General features: G+C 41.1%; 1 protein-coding gene across 3 annotated transcripts; it reads right to left on the bottom strand.

The window, feature by feature from the left end:
* Positions 1–760: 760 nt before the first annotated feature.
* On the bottom strand, positions 761–21,224 carry SAXO2 (stabilizer of axonemal microtubules 2). Of its 3 annotated transcripts, XM_048867690.2 has the most exons (4): positions 21,076–21,224; positions 5,902–6,081; positions 4,747–4,949; positions 761–3,078 (listed from the first exon to the last, which is right to left on the bottom strand). In XM_048867690.2, exons 1-4 carry the CDS (start codon positions 21,114–21,116, stop codon positions 2,087–2,089), a joined length of 1,416 nt encoding a protein of 471 aa, XP_048723647.2. In that variant the 5' UTR covers positions 21,117–21,224; the 3' UTR covers positions 761–2,086. The 3 variants fall into 3 exon arrangements, 2 of the variants coding, with proteins under 2 accessions (XP_048723647.2, XP_048723648.2); XM_048867691.2 differs by lacking the exon at positions 5,902–6,081 and having other exon boundaries at positions 21,076–21,223; XR_007358917.2 differs by lacking the exons at positions 4,747–4,949; positions 5,902–6,081 and having other exon boundaries at positions 2,946–3,078.
* Positions 21,225–21,234: the final 10 nt, after the last annotated feature.

The raw sequence follows: 21,234 nt of genomic DNA on the forward strand, positions 1-21,234 counted from the left end.
GGTTAGGGTTCCTTTGAGTACGGATCCCTGCCTTAGAGTTAGAGTTCCTATGGGTAGGGGTCCCCACTCTAGGGTTAGGGTTGCTATGGGTAGGAGACTTGGGGCTATGGTTAGGGTTCTCAAGGGAAAGGGTCCTTGCCCTAGGGTTAGTGTTCCTATGGGTAGGGGACTTGGGTCTAAGGTTAGGGTTCCTATGGGTAGGGTCCCTGCCCTTGGGTTTGGGTTCCCATGGGTAGGGGTCCGCACCCTAGGCACTCCATCCTCCAAATAATGAGTTTAGAGGCAGTATTCAGGGCCATAAGAGAGAGAGAAAAAAAAATCCCCCCAAATACCTGATCTCCAAATACACCTGCTTCAAACTCTATTACACCAATTTGAGTTTGCACTTCTGTTTCCCCTCGGTATTTATCATTACATTTTTGTATCTGTGAGTAGCTGGTAGAGTCAGCATATGAGTTTCCTTAAATTATTTAGGCAAGAAAAGAAAATGCATATCAGGACAATATATCTATAGTGGGACTAAGAAATTTGAGATCTGCTAAATAAAAATGAAAAGGACTCAGTGGTCAGACTCTGATTCAGGGAAGTGTCCAGTCAGGGAAGCAAAGCACTTAAATACCTCCCAGGGACATAACTGCAACTAAATCAGAATTCAGTCCCTGCCCCGCTGTATGGTGCTACTTGCTCAAGCCAGTCCAGCCCTAAACATTTAATGAAAAATCCAATCCAAAATATCTCTTTACAGACTGGAAAACATGTATGAACTTAAAAAAAAATTTTAATTGACTTGATTTTTCAATTAGACTAAAGCAAATTGACATAGCACAAAGAGAAACAAGAACATTTAAAAACAACCACTCTTGTAAGAACAACGGGAGCCTAGTGTAACAGTTATACAAAACAAGCATTTCCAGCAGTCCTGGTCTCTTTTTCTGCCTTTCTGAGTGGAGCTCATGTGATTCAGTTCCTGCTTTCAACATCGTACTGTACTTGATTTCAGTCCTTTTATTGGAGATTTGGTATACATACAAATACATGACACTTCAAAGCTAAAATGGCTTTCCTATAGTAATGAGTAAAAGATAATATATTTATAAGTTACTGATACTCATACTGAAAGTGATAAGACAACATAATATTGTTAAATAAGTATTGTAAGAAGGGATCACTGTAAATCCTGGACATGATGACTGAAACTGAGATAATACTTTGAAATACTGCTTAACATCTCCTATATGCACACACACATTATCTTAATAAACCATTTATTTCGTCTACTTATTTGAAACATGTTAAAATTCTTTAGCTGGGAAACTAAGGACCAAAGTCAAATCAGCTCTGTTTTGTGTCTCAGAAAAAAATCTGCTATTGCATTTGTATGCAAAAGTTAGCAGATTATCTTTTTTATTATATGGTCAATATGTACCATGCATCAGAAGTTAGAATCTCACCGTTAGGCTCTGGCCATAGTAGCTGAAACTGTATTAATAATAGCTAAGTTAAAGACTAGTGTTAGCAGTGTCCTAGCATAGTTTCCTGGACCAGCATAAAAAGGATATTTGTTTTCTGAAGTCTATTTTATGATTATGTTATAGGCTACGTGCGAGGCTAGTTTGTAATGCAATTTGGCTATCAAGATTTCTGGGGGGGGAGGGGGAGGAATTATTTTCCATACTGGTCACAGAAGCCATGTTAAAACATTTCAAAAGTAGTGTGGGCAGATTCAGTGATTCCAAAATGATTTCCAGCAAGTCATAATCTCATTTAAATGTACACAGTATGTGCTTGGGCTGGAAGACAGTAAAAACTGAAAAGCACAGTAATTATAAAATGCATAATTAGGGAGAACAGATTCCATACAAAATGTTCAGACGCATATTCAGGCTGCCTAATCTTCATCAATCTTGTAATAAAGTCATTCCCAGTTTTTTTAAAAAAGCTATAATGAGTTTAAGTGATTTAACAATTTTAAAATTACAATAACAACTTGTACTTGCCAACTGTCATTGAGGTTTAGCCTGGAAAAAAATTAAGCTATAGGATTCTAAACATTTTTTAAAATATGTAAACTACTAAAATTAAAAAATTATGAAGTAACAGCTACTTCTTTTGGAATATGATTACCATTTGACCGGGAAAATGTATTGATTTCTGGAGTAACTCTGCAGAAGAACTTGTGACCACGAGAATCTGTGTCTACAAAGACGTATCCTGGAGGAGATGGATAGTTTGCTGGGCAGATCTCTTGTTTCTTTGGAGTATACTCTGTACGATACATGGTTTCATCTTCAAAGTGAGCTGAACTAGGGACTACAACACGTAGAGGTTTGAAACTCTGAACTGGAATTATCTCATGTGGTATATAGTGAGACCTGAATGTGGTCAAGCCATCAAATTTTCCAGTAGGTTTTGGAATTTCCTGATGTCTTCTAATAATTTCTTGCCGACAGCTGGCCCAAGCTTGAAAGTCTTCCTTCATTGTGGTGTTCCCCTGGAAAGGGACATTACTTCTTCTTCCATAAGAAACTGGTCTTATGGGGGCAACAGGACAGATCACGTGTGGAACATAATCAAGATGGCTTGTGGAGTGTAAATCCATATTACCTGGAGGTGGAACATAATCTCTTATCTTGCGAGCCTCAGGCAAGGAGACTGACCATGGCTGAAAACGATCCCGGAATTCAGTGCATCCAGCAAAGTGAGCATTAGACCCAACTTTAGTGTATTCAGGCTTGCAGCTTTTTGTAAACTCTCCAAGTAGCCCTTTAAAATCATTCCGATGGGTTGTCAGATCTTCAAAGGGTTGGCTGCTTGGCTTGTATTCTTCCTTTGGTCTTACAAATTTTGGTTCCAGTTGATGAGCGATGTAAGAACTACGATGATTAGTAACACCGTCAAAAGGTACATCTGAAAGTTTGGCCACACCTGGAGGCTTAAAGCTTTGTCTGGGGTTCAGCTCCCTAGGAACAAAGTCATCTTGAAATGTAGTAGAATTCCCAAACTTTTCTGTAGGGGGATGATAGGTGTGTCCCAATTTATTTGGCTCCCTTCTTTGAAATTCCCATGATCTATAGTCATCTTTAAGACAAAAACAATACTTGATAGAAAGAAAGATTATAGATTTTATTATTGATTTGTGGCTGTCCCATATTAAAAAATCTAATTTCTTCCCCCACCAACCCTTTTGATCAAAAGAGTTGAGTTTGAGTAACAAAGATAATTCTGTTTTACTATTAGATACAGGAGTTCTGTTTACCTGCTACTATGGGAATAGACCAAACAGCCAGTAAAATGCCACCTGGTACCACAAGATGATTATTTCTTTTAGAAAAAAGAAATATTTTCTATGTACATATTTGATTTCTGTTTTCTATTGCACACAAATATCTGTATAGAGGATATGTCTGCAAAAGTCTACATTTTATCTCAGGACTGTGGATGAAATACATATAAACAAAAGGTGACTGAATTATGAACTATAATTTTAGTGACAGATGCTGGTGACATCTTAAACTACAAGTGTACAGAAGCTGTTGAATAATAATATTGTTATCAAAGATGTTCTTTCCCCTCAGGCCCAGTGCTGCCCAATTCTTTCTACTACCTCTACTTTTGCCACTACGTGCTCTTCGCTTTCTACCAACTCTACCCCGATTCTTCTAACTTCCTACTCTGAGTGGCCTCGCCTGATCTTCAGCATCTTAAGTATCTTTCTCTTCTAGTCCTTGGTCTTTACCATCAGAGCATCTCTTGCCTTTCATGCAGGCAGCTCTAATAGGTCATAGCTCATAATCCACATTCAGATATTTTTAATCTTGATTGTAGAGCAGATGTGCTACAATCAAATTTTAAGTACAACATCTCATATGTAAAAGAATATTTGTACACCAAAGTAACCTGTCAGGATAATCTACAGGGAGGCTGTTTAGGAACTGTTGCATCAATAAGTAACAGAAGATCATCTTGTTGAAACAGGTCATCAGCAGAATGCTATACCAAGTATATAGTAAAGACGAATCTGAAATCAAGTTTGTTTCATCAGTCTATGTAGAAAAACAGTAATTGTGAACTTCATCACAATAGAAACTAAGGTATGCTTGGACCTCATAGTGGAGACAATGATGGTCTTAAAATAAGGTATATTGTCCTTCAGCAAGCTCCAGTCCCATTCTAAAAACAGGATTCACAAGGTGCCCATCACCAGGCCGAGTCTGAAAACACCTGAGTTGTACCAAATGTTAGCTCTTCCAAAAGCATTGCTAAATATTATTGATATCCAAAGCTTCAATTAAGTCCAGCAGCAAAGCAGGAAAGCGAGACTCTTGGCACATTGCGTCCATAATAATATTAACATGTTTCTATTTGACATTGTTTAATAATCTTTCTTACCAAAGGAGTTACAATTTTCTCCAAATGTATCTTGTAGATGTGCTTAGATTATAACTAGCATTAGAACCCAAAGTTTCTCTCTCCTTCCCAGCTATTTCTGCCACAATCTAACAGCTGCCCTCCTTCCAGTTGGGAAAACCTGGAGAGGGCTTCTCTTTCAAAGCCTATTAATGTTAATTCTTAAATTAATAGAATCCATTGCTGAGAAACATAGGGTATTCCCTCTTCACCACTGTCACCTATTGGGCCAGAGTAAGAGACCAAAGTCAGAAATCAAACCTCAACTCCAATATGGCAGTTCAGAATACTACCATCATTGTGGCTGTTTCTCTCTTTAAAAATGGCATATGTAATTACCTTGATAGGTTGGTATGGTGTCTAATTTTCCTCCCTTAATCTGTTTTCTTTCTAATGGTCTTACTAATGTCACTGGTTGTATTTTATGAAGATTATAATCTCTCCTGTATGTAGTTCCAAAATCAATCTCTCCGGGTTTTGGTTTATACTCTTCTTGTACCCGAAGAGGTCGATTTACAACATCGTATGGAAGATAATCAGACCTGAAAAGGAGAAACATGCAGTACTGCTTCACAATGTTACCTTTTTCTGATTTAGACATTTGTGACATTTTTTCCATATATAGAAACTTAACAAAAACTACATTGTATTCACTGTGGAAGGACTAAAATGTTAACTCTTTGAAAGCAATTGCTGATTTAGGATCAGCATCATCAACATCACAGGATCAACGATGAGAAAATAATCATTCAACAGATATTTGGAGTCTGACATATGGTGTATTCTTTGTATGTAGTAAGGTGGTGGAATCCCTTTGTCAAACCTGACAGCAGTTTACCTTTATTCATAATTTAACAAATATTCATATTTCTAAACTCTGATAAATAAAAATAAATGTGTTTTCAGTATTGTTTCATACCTTATCTGACTTGAAAAACTTCTATGCAGTTATATAAAAAGTGATCAACCAGTAAGTAGAGAGAACCCAGGGGAAAAAATTAAACTTCATTCAGGGCCAAGCATTTAAACAGTGCAGGTGGGGAACTGAAAGCAAAAGGATCCAGCATTTTCCTGGGTAACTGCTTTTGTATGTGGACATTGGATAATTGGACACCCAAACAGGTACAATATCTACATGCAAAAGACTGTTTCAGCACACAAGTACTGACTTTTGGTGAGACCTGGATTTCTAATGTATAAACCAAGCAGAAAAACCATCCCCACCACAAAAAAAACTTTCAGATCTTTTTTAGAGATAAAAATGAATCCCCAAAGGACAAAAAAAAATTTCTTTGCATGCCATCTGCCAACTCTAAAACATGATTGACTTGTGCCATCTTATACTCAAACTTTATGCATATATATCCTTGAAGAGAATGAATAATCAAATTATTTCACAATGGAAAATGATTCCAATAAACAGAGCTGTCTTCCCTAAATGAAAAAATACGAGGACACTGTAGAACAACATCAGCTCCAAAACAAAATATTTACTTAAATGTAGTGATTCCTTCCATTCTTCCATGATGTGTTTGGTACTCCTCCTTTGGCTTAAGACTCTGGGGTGGAGGGAGATTACCATACTGGGGATATTTGTCCATGTATTCTGTCATGAGGCAAGCTTGTCCTCCAGTATCATAAATCCTTGTGGATTTATGAGGGCAATGATGGCGCCTATATAAGAAATTGAAACAAGATAATTTCAAATAGTTTTTATCTATGGGAAACACACTTCAGATATTCTGAGTGTATAACAAGAAATAGGATTGTCATCACAGGTATCTTGCATCTAGAACACTTCTTGAGTGTGAAAGGGAAACATATTATTTTGTTCTGTAGTTATGAAGGATGTTACCATTTATGTAGCACTGCATAGGCCACAACAGCACAGGAAGAAAGAATATTTATTGCATCCTTAGTACAGAATAGGGAGGATGAATATAGCTGTCAGTCTTCTAAATGGTAATCTGTCACCTATCCAACTCACTCTTTACTTGCATTCTTTTCTCTGCCAAGCACTGGCTTCCTTCTTTCATGCTATTATTTCCCTAATCTGTAACAATAACTCAATACCTCTCCCTACTTCTCTGATATCTTGCCCTTTCTCTTTTCCTCATTCCTTTTCTCCCTGTGTATTTCAATACGTCTTTCACCATTTCTCATAACAGTGCTAGCCACCTCCCTACTTTACACAATCTCATCACAGTCAGTGCTATGGCGTTCTGAACTGCAGCTCCAGATCTCTAGAATAAATCTCCTGAATCTATCCCTCCTCAATTCTCATCTCAATTTATTTTTTTCACACCCATATCTCTGAAATTCTCTATCCCCCAAAAGTACTGGCTTTATTTTTGTTTTTGAGTGTATATACTGTATTATGTCTTGTACTATTTAACCCTAGTAATTTTGGGATATGATTTGCAAGAAATTATAATATACAGGTTAAGGTTTAGACACATTGGGCCTAATTGTCATTTACACAGAGCTTCTTTACACCTCGCTAGCAGGATAAAGGAGCTTAGTTTAAATGTGATTCAGAATCATCTTCCATTAATCTCAATCACAGTTTATACACAAAATGCAGCCAGATTGTATAGAACAGTATTACAGGAACTAGTGGGTGCTTTCTGTCTCTTGAAGTATTTATTAAAAAACACTTCTTCAGATTTAATTGAATGAACCATTGGCAAAGAGAATACTCATTAATCAAGAATGAATGGTCAGAATTTCTTAATTTGCTTTGTGTAATGTGCACTGGAATTATGCTAGCCTCTCTCTCCTTTAGAGGACAGACGAAACGAAAGTAGGTCCTCCTATATCTGCTAGCTCAATTCCAGCAGTGGTTCAGGTACAAGCTAATGAGAGGTTACCAAATATAAAATGTTACTTGGTGAATAAGTGAACTTAATGAAAGGCTGTACAAGAATCGCAGACACAGTGACAAGATCTGGAAGGGCAAAAGTGTACGTCAATTACTAGATAAAAATACCCTTCAACCGTAAAAATACCCTTCAACCGCAGGAAACTAGACATTCAAAGAACAGAGTGAAGACCTGCAGAAAAATTGGGCTAGCAGTGAATACTAAGAAGAAAAAACTGAATCAAAGTGAAATAAAAAATTAAATAGACTAAAGAAACAGGCATATAGGATTCCTGCTGAGAAAAGTAAACAAGGAACCAGAGAAAGGAATTACCTGTGATTGGAAATCCCCAAAGCTAGTTTTAGTTGCACTTTGAGCCATGTGATTTTGGAGCTCACTAGTTAGATTAAATGGTTAAGTAAATAACCTTACATAACAAGTCAGTCTCAGCAGATGCCTCATGTGGAGTGTATGGTCTGTTTGAGCCTCAAGCTGCCAATTTATTTTCAATCAAACTGGTCTACCAAAGGGATAACAATAACAACTGAAAATTGCACAATAAAGTAGAAGGTTCTGTAAAAGATGATACTCCCATGTCACCTATTTATCACTAATGCCCCAATCCCACCATTGACTGCGACCTGACGGCAGGGCAGCAGCAGAGAAAAATGGGAGGGAGAGAAGAGAAGGTTGAGTTACCTCTGATGTCACAATCCCACCACTTAACAATGAACTGAGCAGTTCGAAAAGCACTAGGGGAGGGAAGGAAAAACAGGAAGAGAAGAGATTAAAAGGGAAGTGAGAAGGCGTTTCTTCTGATCACATAGCTCTCCACCCACCCTGAATTTTTCCAGGGATTCATCTATGCTGTATAATATTCATTCACAAAGTACAGCATGTACTCCAGATTTCACAACTAAAAACATCATCTTAAGGAGCAAATAGAAAATACTATATATAACTATCAAAAGCTAGTTAACAAAACAGACTATCAGATTCATATATGCCAGCAGAAATTGTTTATTCCAAAAGGCACTTATCACATGGATTTTAAGCATACAACCCACGAGAGGTTGAAACAAACAGCATAATATTCACACAGACAGCAGCTTCATTTTTGCATCCTCATACCTTTTTCATCACTTTATTTCAGAAAACCATGCACCAACCACAATACCTATTCCTAGGACCCTACCAAATTCAGAGCCAGGAAAAACATGTCATGGACTGTGAAATCTGGTCTTCCCCCATGAAATCTAGTCTTTTGTGTGCTTTTACCCTATATTATACAGATTTCACAGGGGAAACTAATGTTTCTCAAATTGGGGGTCCTGACCCAAAAGGGAGTTGCAGGGGAGTCACGGTATCGCCATCCTTACTTCTGAGCTGCCTTCAGAGCTGGTTGGCTGGAGAGCGGCGGCTGTTGGCCGAGCACCCAGCTCTGAAGGCAGCAACCCGCCAGCAGCAGTGCAGAAGTAAGGATGGCATGGTATGGTATGCACTGCTGCCTTTAGAGCTGGATGGCCAGAGAGTGGCGGCTGCTGACTAAAGGCCCAGCTCTGCAGACAGCAGAGCAGAAGTAAGGGTGGCAATACCATACTGTGACGTTGCACTCTATATATGATTTCATGAAAGTATGCTGATGAGTGTGAATATAATGTAACTAAAATATGCTTCATGCAAAAGGTCTCTTGTAAGGTATCATTACAAAGTTTATAATCTACTGAGTGTGGTCATCCTATTTGTATAAATGTATCACTCTTGAATCTAAAACTAGAAATATGAAATATAACTCTGAGGGCCTATTATAATTAAGCAAAGTGTGGGCCATTAATGGTGGTTTGGAATCTTGATGGCTCCCGTCAACCAGGACAATTAACTGTGGATGGCTCTGTTTGCAGGCAGGCCTTCCTGTGAGTCAGGCTGGGAGGAATAAAGGCTTGGGGTCTTACAGTGATATGTGATCATGTCACCTGAACTGGAATCCATCTTTAACCTGGTGTTTTTCCATTGAGAAGGAGGGGTGGGAACCCAGAGGAACAAAGGATTCCCGCCTTATGCAAAAGATATATAAGTGGGTGGAACAGAAGAAGGAGCAGAGTCATCATGAGAAATCCCCTAGCTACCACCTGAGCTGGAACAAGGGCTGTACCAGGGTAAAGGATTGTGCCCAGACTGGAAGGCGTCCAGTCTGTGATAGAAGCATACTGAAACATCTCTGAGGGTGAGATTTTATCTGTATTCAGTTTTCTTACTGTATTAGGTTTAGACTTGCATGTTTTATTTTATTTTGCTTGGTAATTCACTTTGTTCTGTCTATTACTACTTGGAACCACTTAAATCCTACTTTCTGTATTTAATAAAATCACTTTTTACTTATTAATTAACCCAGAGTATGTATTAATACCTGGGAGGGCGGGGGAACAGTTGTGCGTATCTCTTTATCAGTGTTACAGAGGGCGAACAATTTATGAGTTAATCCTGTACACGCTTTATACAGGGTAAAAAGGATTTATTTAGGGATTGGACCCCATTGGGAGTTGGGCATCTGAGTGTTAAATTCAGGAACACTTCTGTAAGTTGCTTTCAGTTAAGTCTACAGCTGTTAGGGGATGTGGTTCAGACCTGGGCCTGGGTTTGCAGCAGGCTAGCAGGTCTGGCTCAAATCAGGCAGGGCTCTGAAGTCCTAAGATGCCAGGCAGGAAAGCAGGGGCAGAAGTAGTCTTGAGACATCAGTTTGTTAGTTTTTGTTGTTTATTTCAGGATCCTACTTTCAGAAAACTGAGGGGAGCAAACAGAAGTCTCCCAAGATTCCCTCAGTGTAGCTTATCTATCAGAGATTATATAAAATCATTACAGAAACCACAAGTGAAACAACCAAACTTTTATTCATTGGGGGAAAAGGAATGGGATGAACAAAGGAATGAAAGGAAGGATTAATAATACTGAACAGATTAACAACCATGCACTCTTTCACACAGGAATTACTACGGGATGAGTGATAACTGCTCTCTCTACCCTGTCCAGGAGCTGCTGCTGAGACCGGGACTCAATAGATGATGACGACTCTCTGGACCATGATCACCACTGGAACAGCTACCGCAGCGGATAAAGGCGATGAATGACGATGATTCAGGTGAGAGGCCCAACTAACTTCCCACCCTAACCCCTTTGCGACGTCCTGTCTGCAGGTGAGAGCCCTAACCACTCGAGGTAGAACCCGATGGATGGATGGATGCTTCCCTTCAAATAATAAACCCCAACAATAATCTAAATTTTTTCCCTTCCGAGGTGAGCTGTTAAATAGGCAGATAACTGGTGTCTGATCGCTTCCCTTCCTTCCAAGGTGAGAGCAAAAGGAGAAGCAATGCCTTCCCGCTCTTTCCCAGCCTATATAATCCTTCTGTTGCCTAGCAACTAGCTACTAGATTTCCCGCCTATTCTTTCCTTTCCAACATGGCGGCCTACTTCTTCTTTACAAAACAAAAGGGCGAACAATAAACAAAACCATCTAAACACCGTTACCAAGTATCAGGTCATAATTTGAATAGGATGGAATTTACAAGTTAGCAGTTCCCAAGGGGCTTTCTGTGATCCAAGCTGTCACACATACCAGGCCATCCTTACTTTTGTGCTGCTTCTGGTAGAGGTTCTGCCTTCAGAGCTGGGATCCTGGCCAGCAGCCGCTGCTCTCAGGCTGCCCAGCTCTGAAGGCAGTGCTGCCACCAGCAACTGCACAGAAGTAAAGGTAGCAGTACTGCAAAACCCTCCCTACAATAACTTTGTGACCCCCCAACTCCTTTTTGGGTCAGGACCCCTACAATTACAATGCTATGAAATTTCTGATTGAAATAGCTGAAATCTTGATATTTATGATTATTAAAATCCTATGACCATGAAATGGACTCTGAATTTGATAGGACCCTATCTATTCTAAATGGCTGTTCTGATATCATCAGATTCATACACTCAGCTGTCTCTACATTCTGTACTCTGTTCTGCAACATCCCCCACACTCCCCTCATCATTGTTATATCTCCTGCACTTATCATACTTGCTACAAGCAGAAACAACATCCATTAGAAAAATACTTTCCTCCTGAAGGACCCTGAAGATTATAATGAATTAAAAATTTAAATGGAGTCCATCAATGTTTGAATGATCAAAATGTGCCATGACATTTTATTTTTGTCAAAGAGAGCCAAAGCATCTCTAGCAAAAAGTAATTATGCATGACTGCGTAAGACTCCATTATTTCTGATGAGTCAAAATTGTTAACTCAGATTGAATAATCCCATAACATACAAACAGTTACTGGATTTTAATGGGACTATTCAGGAGTAAGGTACTATCAATGTGAGTAATGGTAGCAGACTAGGGCTTACAAATTGTGAAATATAAAAGATATGCACCAAAAAACATACATGGCCTGATTCTCATTGACACTGAGGCTTTTTTATGTTGTCCTGGCAGTGTAAAGAGGACTGAAAGTGGGAGTAAGTGGCAGTGTCAAGGAGGCCTTAATGTAAATGGGAATCAGCCTCAGAGAGTATACTTCATGGCTTTGGATAACTGACAAATTCAGTTTGGGGTTTAATCCAAATGATAATAAAAAAATGATCATTAAGAGACTATCTTTCTAGAAATGATTACAACCAAATCACAACTTTTAGAGAGAGAGAGAGAGTGGAGAATGAGATCTGAATTCTAAATATCTGTTGAGAACCCATCAATCAAAGGATGGGACATGACTAATGAAATAGGTTACTTATAATTTGGCTAATTGAGAACTATTTGAGTCTCTGATTTATGTGTCTTGCCTACAAACATGTTACCTACACTTCATTATTATCTTTTATGCTAGAGTTATTGATCTTTTAATGTACTTTGAAGTGCATGTGTTCCTGACTCATGAATGATTGATGTCAGCTCTGGTGGGTTATGTTTTCTTCCTTCCATGAGCAAGACTGCTAATTTATTGCTTAGATAACATGTTAACAGATAAATTTCAAAAAATGTAAATAGACACCATTTGGGCGAGCACCTCAGCTTGTATAAACTGGCGTAGCTCCGTTGACTTAACAGAGCTATGCTGACTTACATCAGCCAAAGATCTGGCACATAATTTGTTTTCTCATGCCAAAAAGATTCATCCCTGAGAGCTTTCTAGAGCATTCCCTCCCATAGAATAAGATTTATTATGAGAAAAGTCTCCTTTAGGAGACTTTAAATCATTAAGAGTTTATAAACAAAATAAATATCTCAATACGGTTTTTAATTGCCAAGGTAAACATCACCATCTGAGTGAAAGAAATTATATTTGGACACTAGATTACTGAAACTATTCTGCTGCTTACATGACCTGAGTTCCCTAGTGTTGGCAGGAAAAATAATTCTGGGGGGAACATACATGATTTATAGACAAAGAAACATCTCATTGAATCTCTTTAAGTAGAACTAGTAAACTGAGGAATGTGGAAATCCAGTTTTCATGACAAAAGCAAAATTAATCTTTAGCAAGTAGTTATTCTCTTATGTGAATGTGCAAAGAGAAGGTTGTTGTCTGTTTTTGCTGATTCCTCAGAGTCCTTTATAATTGTGTCATGGATTGACTACCATTGAGAGAGGCATACTGTATATCTGCCTGCCAAAGGACAACACCTTGAAACATTAACATCAATGAGCGTTATACACATAGACTGAGGGGACAACAGATTCTATAAAGAGAATTTTTGTGACTGTCATAGCTCATCTATGATATTTACATAGTTATATTCTTGCAACTATCTCAAAGTGCTCCAAACAGCTAGATGAATACCTGCACAGTCAGAAGAAATGTAACCTCCTTTCCTGCCTACATTTGCCTCTGGTGCTGCTTGATGATCAGTTTGATGTTGGGTTGGATTGTAACATTAAAGATAAGGCAGCATGTCATCCTCCTCCTTGTCTTCCTCTTTCCTCTTTTCCCTTCATCCTTTCACACACTGCAAGCCTCTGTCTGAAAGTGTTTAAAGTCCTAAACCTTATTTTTTGAATAGAAGGCTGAGAGTGAAATTTTCCTACCTAGCTAATTAATTTCCATTATGGGAGCACACCACTACGGACATTCACCCAGGATGCTCTGGGCAAAATGGCTAGATAACCTAAGTAGTGTAGGCTTCCCATTATTTTTCTTCAGTTCTGGAATGTCACTGGGGAAGCCTGCCAGCCTACCAGAAGGAGGAGAAACTGGGGTATGAAAATCCCCAGGGCAATCCCTTGACTGACTGACTGACTGACAGAAGGGGACTCCTCATTCATCCAATGCGACTGGAGGTAGGGTGGGTTTGTTTTCTCTACTGAGTCAGCTGCAGACTATCCCCCAAGGGAGAATTAGTAGTTGTGTACTGGGCTCTCTGTTATCTTTGTCTCAGGCCTACTCTTTGCTTGGTGCTAGCACGCTAGCAGATAGATACAAAAAGTTAAACAAAAAGACTCAATAAAGACAGCTAAAATATAATATATAGTATCTTTGAGATGTCAAGGAGAATAAATGTCTCTAAAAGTTTCTAATGTTTCTATAAGTGGAGAACCATGGGCTTTGCTGCCTGCCTTGCTAATGAGCATAAAAATCCTCAAACCACACCCTAATTTTACTGCCTGTTCCCTTCATCCAGAGATGAACCTACTGCTTTGTAGCCTACATGCCTGTCTCTTCTGACATCACTGATCTGACCTCCCCTTGTATCCTTCCCTTCCACCATTTTATTGTGCTTTCTCTTGGTTTCCTATTGCTTTTCTTGTTTTTTCTGTATAAATAATATCAGACAAATCCAATTCACCAATATTAACCAGGCATTCACTTCTCTTGAACATCAAGATTTCTTTACCTGAAGGGTAAGGAGGACTGAAAAAAAATGCTTGTTATCTTGAGGAACAATAAATGTTTATATTTACTTAAATATGTAGTGATGATCAGTATATTGTTACATACATTCTGAAATTCCTCATCAGAAATATCTGGACAGTTTTTTGGTATGTATATACAGCCCCACATGTAACAATTTTTTTAAAAAGTTGCATTCTAAGTGGGAGATTGAATTACAAGTCCGGAAAGAAATCTATTATCTGTAGTGCCAATCAAGATGCATATATTGTCTGACTGATGCCAATGTTATGAAGAGTTTTCACCAAAGTCAGTTGTAGCCAATCAGGAGGCACCTTGAGTATGTATTCTGATTGGTTAACATTGCTCTGGGCTGCTGTATTAGTCATTTCAGAGGGCCTGCTCCTGAAGCCCCTGGGAGACAAAACTTCCATTGACTTCAGCAGAGACTATGGGGCATATTTTAAAGATATTTAGGAGCCTAAAGAAGCAGATAGGCACTTAGTGGGTTTTGCAAAAGCACCTCAGTGCCTAACTGCCACACCCTCAGTCCTCCCCAGGTCCATGTCCATGTCCATGTCCGAATTCCCCACTCTCCCTTGACTCCTTGGCTCAGCCCCCATAATCCCTCCTCAGCTCCTCTTCCTATTCCTGTCTGGACACTGTCTCGCTTTCCCTGACTCACCACCTTCATAGGCTCAGCTTCTCACCCTCTTTGCATTCCAATCAACCTATTTCTCCTTCTCCTTGCTGCCTGAGCACCAGCAGTGGGAAGTTTGAGAATACTGGGGAGACAGTCTCCGTGCCCTCAGTTCTTGTGCCTGTCACCACAGCAGTCTCTGTCTGCCAGTAGAGCTATTGTAGGGAAAGTCCTGCTCAGCCATTGTAGCCCTGGAATGGAGCATGCTCAGTAGAAATGGAATATTCGGAGAATTTTGCTGCCAAATGCTAACAAGCCTTTACCAAGCACATGTAAACTCATAATTTGGCAAAATTTTCAATTATTTTCCCAGGGACAGCAAAAGGTATATCCCTGACACCAGAGTGACCCTCCTGCCAAATTTGAAGACCCTGCTCTAAAGCATGGAGGTGCTAGAATGTCTCAACAAAATGGTTGTAAGAATTTTTTAACATGGGAAAATAACTTATTTTTTCCTAACCTCGTTCTGAGAAATAGCTAAACTGATCTTGATTACATTAAACAAACAAACAAATAATAATCTTCCCGAGGCAGACACCCAGCATGGAAACTTTCAAACCAAACGGTTAAAATTTGGCAAAGTTATATCCAACTGAAAACAGTTTTATAAAGGAAAGTGTCAGGAAACCTATAATAAAAACTGAAAGATTGCATAATTTACAGTGTGTGTGAAGGTTATTTAGGCCTCCAGTCCTGCAAGGAATTCTGCACTAGCAGATATTTGTGCCTGAGTGGAGCCCCATTGAAGTCAGTGAGGCTGTGTGTGGCTGCAGGGATCGTCCCATAGGGCACTCCTCACCGCAATGAGGCCAGTTTGTTTTCTTTTTAACTATTTGGAATGTCTATTTTTTAATTGTTCTGATTATTTTAACTGAAAAATATATATTTAAATACTCCATTTACCTGCTGAATGAAGAGCTCCTGGGACTTTCTTGCTTATTCCATTTTCCTGTGAACTGTTCTGTAGTGTTCCATTTGATTAATCTTTCCTGTTTCCTTTTCCGACAGTGGATGGACTTCCTAACAAAGACTAAACATTCTCTTCCACAGTGCTCTAGTATTCCCTAATTCCATCCTTAATTTTCTGTTGGGTTTACAAGCATTTAGATGTATTGAGTATTAAGTATCTAACATTTCATTCAAACTACCCCTTTCCTTTTATCTATCATTTATTGAGAAATTATTATCTTCTTCAGGAAATTATAAAAAGCATGAGGGGAGTGTGAAAGGACTGGGAGATTGACTAAAAAAATAAGTTTTAGTAAATAGTTCTATATCTTTATATGCCAAAATGAAGATAAGTATAGGGAGAAACTCTTGTATATGGGCAACTTTCTTGTCTATAAACAAATATTACTCTTAGATATAGTCTGGGAGGTCATCTAACTACTGCACAGCTATTCTCTGCTCCTGAAGGCCAGAATTCACATCCTTTGTTTGCCAACTGTTAACGACTTTTATATCAAGCAAGCAATCTGAATCCTGACTCTGTTCACAGGCAGGGGTTCATTTTCTTTAATATTAACGTAGCACATTTGCAACCCATGGGAAATAAGGAAATAAAAATGTTTGCTTTTTATTATGGAAATATCCCAAGAACAGTTGGTAGTTGATACCTGGTCCATTCTCAAAAAATATCACTTGGAAACTGGGAAGGGGGTCTGGGGATATATACTCCAGGGATAGCAATAAAGGATTTAACCATTATTCTGAACAAATGCAGTTACAAGAACATTTTTCTGGTTTAAAAAATAACAACCAAAACTTGCCTTTTAAGCAAACCAACTGGGAGATGATCATTTGTACACTTTGGCGCAATCCTATATTACTGCTAGACACATCCTAGACTTGAGAAGCTAGGAACTTTAGTGGTGACTGGTATACAGAAAAGTCTCCAGCACTGACTCTGACCCTGAGAAGTGTTAAGCATTTACAAGCTGATGGGAGCTGATTGTGCTCAGCCCCTGCAGACACCCAGTCTTTTTGGCAGCACAATTATTTGTTGGAAAAAGTTGTTGAAAGCATACATTTTTAATTGGCACTGAAAAGGGGATTCAGCCTAGGGAGAAGGGTGTCTACTCTCCATATTCTTAAAATACTCTTAGTAATGTTAATATTCAACAAATAAGGGCCAGATCCTACAACCCTTAGCTATAGTGATTAGCACTTATTCACATGAGAAGTCCCACTAAGTACTACAGTGAGGTGGTTACACACTTCCCCTAGGGAAGCTCTTCCTGAACTTCAGAGATTCACCACCCAAGCTCAATTCACTATATGGGCCAGGGCCACCATTTGTAACACCATACCCTAGACTGTATTGCTGACAGTGGGGATTGAACCTAGAACCTCTGGATACAAATGCCAAAGACTTTACTACCCGAATTAAAAGGGACTATTCATGAGTAAATGCTGTTCAGTATGGGTAATGGCTGCAGAATCAAACCTTTAATGCACTGTCTATTCTGAGACACAGAAACACCTTCTGGCTGACATTTTTGTTCCCAGAACCTAACTACAGGTAGCAGAATTATTCCCCCTGTTTTAATATTCAGAATGAAATATAAATGTATCTAAAATAATTCAGAATTACAGTATGTAAGACTCTAGCAGATTGCTAAATAGAACTTGTGCAATATATCCCCGTTTTCTTGTGTGTACATCATAATGCCCAGGTAACACTGCCAAGCAACTAGTCTTCCCATAAAAACAGAAACACTGTAGTGCTACAGCAAAGCAAACTTAATGAGCTGCCTCAAACAATAACCTCTTGAGATTTTATTGACTGCAAAACCTTCAGCAATGTGTATTTTAACCCAGTGGTTCTCAACCAGGCATCCAGGGGCCCCCAGGGAGCCCCGAGCAGGTTTCAGGGGGTCCGCCAAGGAGGATCAGCATTAGACTCACTAGCGGCTAAGGGTAGAAAGCCGATGCCCCACCACAGGGCTGGGGTGTTCAAATGCCCTGATGATTCTGTGTCCTTGCAAGTGACCACTGTATTATGGTTACTACCACCCCTCCCCTCCCCTCTCCAATTAATCTGGCCTGTCCTATTTGTCCTGGAACTTGCAATGCCCCCTGCATGTGAGAGAGGTGGTAGAGAGTTGGGAAAGCTGGTTCTGTGCCTCCTGTACAAAGTGATGCCAACTCTCATGGTTTTATTTCACAAGTCTCATGATACTTGATGTTTTTCTTAAAGGCACAGATCCAGGATTTATGTGAGAATCACAGCTTGCTTGCTTGCTTTGTAAACGTTTAGCTCTCATGATTGAATGAGGGCTAAAATGTGAACCCCAACAGTTCCAGTACTAAATGCAAATAAAAACACCCCAACTTGTATTATTTTTTTAAATCTCATAAGTTTTAAGCCAATCATATGATTTTTTTCAAGTCTGAGTCATGATTTTGAAATTTTCTGAGGTAGGTAATACTGCATTCCAGTGTACTACCCATAGTGGGAGGAGGTAGTATTCCCTGTAGGACGCCTTCTTCCTGACCTACCCTTTTGCATGAGCCTCACTGGCTTGAACAGGCTGTAGGACAAGACGAATTGGGCCTCTTCCAAAGGACATGGTTGAAAGTAAGACAATGGCCAAGCTCCGCTCCGTAATAGTGAGCAGAGTTGGCTGTGAGCAGGGAAAGGATTAGCATGTTGCACTTATTGAAAAAGGATGAAGAGCTGGTGTGGCAGTGTTTTCTACCCAGGATGAATTCTAGACGAGTTAGCCAGAATTGCTCCCACTGCTGTGCAGCCCGTCTGCAAACACATTAAAGTAGGGCCATGCTTTAAGGCACAATCTAAATTTAAGACCCAGTCTAGACTACATAAAAAGGTGTTTAAAAAATGAATTAACATTTTAAAACCACCTTTTCTTAGTCTAGACAAAGCCTAAGTGTATTTCACTTCTACTAAGAAGAACCCACATTCTTTTCCTTTTTCAGAACAGTACTCCAAAGAGAGTTGAAACCTGTCTCTGAATTCCCTTTTCTAAAGAAACCAGATACTTTCTTAAAAAGCTGTTTTTACTTCTCCAGACTTAATAAGGCCATCGTGGCAGATGTATATTAGGGCTGTAAAATGTGGCTACAGTTCACAGAGCTTAAAACAAAAGTCAAGGGCAGGAATTCACAGTTGTATTGTGTCCCCTTTATGTCAACTCTGCTAGTGTAAGAGACCACGAAACAGCTGTAAAGCCTTCTCCACTGGGTTTCAGAAGTCCTCCTGGGCAGTCAGAACTCGCATAACTGGTTCTGAAACGTCTCCTTTTCCCTGGAGCCCTTGGAACAAGGGTGTGCTAGGCCAGTGGTTTTCAAACTTTTTTTCTGGTGACCCAGTTGAAGAAAATTGTTAATGCCCATGACCCAACGGAGCTAGGGATGACAGGTTTGGGTATGGGAGGGGCTCAGGGCTGGGGTAGAGGGTTGCGGTGCGGGGGTGAGGGCTGCGGGGTGGGGCTGGGAATGAGTGGTTGATGGTGTGGGAGGGGGCTCTTGGCTGGGGTAGTGGGTTGGGGTGCAGGAGGGGTTTAGGGTTCTGGGCTGGGGATGCAGGCTCTGGGCTGGGGCCATGGAAGAGAGGTTTGAGGTGCAGGAAGGGGCTCTTGGTTGTGGGGGGCTCAGGGCTGGGGCAGGGGATTGAGGCACAGGGTTGAGGCGCGGGCTTACCTTGGGTGGCTCCCAGTCAGCGGCGCAGTGGGGGTGCAAAGGCAGGCTTCCTGCCTGTCCTGGCGCTGCGGACCCATGCTGTGCCCCGGAAGTAGCCAGCAGCAGGTCCAACTCCTAGGTGGAGGCGTGCAAGTGCCTCCTTGCGGCTCTCATCTGCAGGCACCGACCCCCTCCCTCAGTTCCCACTGGCTGGTTCCTGGCCAGTGGGAGTGCGGAACCGGTGCTCGGGGCGGTGGCACCATGAGGAGCCCCATGGGCCCCCCCCCAGGAGCCAGACCTGCTGTTGGCTGCTTCCAGGGCACAGCGCAGTGTCAGAATAGGCAGGAACCAGGCTGCCTTAGCTGGGCAGCACCGCTGATGGAACTTTTAATAGTCTGGTCGGCGGTGCTTACCAGAGCCACCGCAACCCAGTGCCTTCTATTCCATGTTCCAGTACTGGGTTGTGACCCGCACTTTGAAAACCACTATGCTAGGCTACGTTGAGATAAAGCATATACGGGTGTGTGAGTAGCAGTATACAAGCTGGCTAATCCACAGTAAAACAATGTTCTGTAGATTTTTTTTTTTTCCTTTTTGGCTGTATCTACATTCAAAAATTTAGGGAAATCTTCCACCTTGGGTCTAGAAGAGATGGTGGTAAAATGCACATGCCCTTAGACAGGGTCGCAATGAAACTGCCCTTGAACAAAAAGAAAAGGAGTACTTGTGGCACCTTAGAGACTAACAAATTTATTTGAGCATAAGCTTTCGTGAGCTACATGCATGCATCCGATGAAGTGAGCTGTAGCTCACAAAAGCTTATGCTCAAATACATTTGTTAGTCTCTAAGGTGTCACAAGTACTCCTTTTCTTTTTGCGGCTACAGACTAACACGGCTGCTACTCTGAAACCTGCTCTTGAACAGTATCAGAGTGTTTGAAGGGAAGGAGGGACAGTTTGGGCTGCTTGGAAAAAGCAGATTTTGGGCCCCAAAGGTTCAGTCTCCAGAGGCAGGGGATCTGGTGTGTGGAGGGAAAGTTCATGTTTAGGGTAGGGGAGGTGCATGCTCAGCGAGGTTTGACCCAGGATCCAGGGAGTTTGGGCTTTGGCCCTAGGGCAGTTTGGCCCCAAAAAGTTTGGTTCTCGGGACAGGGGGGTTTTGGATCCAGATGGGATTTGCTGATTCGGGTCCTGGGGCACAATGGTGCCGGAACAATTTGTAAGAGCCATTGACCCAAACTGTAAACCCTGTATATAACGTTAACCACTTCCAGCCAAGGGGCACGGGAGCGCCTGGGCTGGGGCAGGAGGTTTTGGATCCCGGGAAGTTCGTGTCCGGGAGGCTGGGCGCGGTCCCGGGGCAGAGGAAGTTCGGGTCCTGTTACGGGGCTGGCGTTCGGGTTCTGGTCCGGAGGCAAGGGGCGCTGGTCCCCGGGCTGCTCGGGGACGGGGGAGGAGGGCGCGGTTTGAGGCTCCCTGGGAAGGGGGTTCGGCCCTGGGAGGGCGGGTCCCTGTGGGGGGATTTAGGTCTCCCAGTGGATCAGGCTTAGGGGACTCGGGGAAGGGGCCGCTCTTCGGAGGTCCCCTTTGCTTCTTACCCGCAGGTACAAATCTCGCACAGGCACCGCTTCTCCTTCATCCTCCCGCTACCGCTGCCTGCCCGGCTCTCCTGACCCGCCCCCCAGAGCCATGGTAACCAGGCAAGCGCCCCGTCGCCTGGCAACCGCCTCGGCGTGCTTCCGCCAGCCTTCTCCCGG

Source organism: Caretta caretta, chromosome 10 (assembly GCF_965140235.1).
Source record: "Caretta caretta isolate rCarCar2 chromosome 10, rCarCar1.hap1, whole genome shotgun sequence".
NCBI classification, from domain to species: Eukaryota; Metazoa; Chordata; order Testudines; family Cheloniidae; genus Caretta; species Caretta caretta.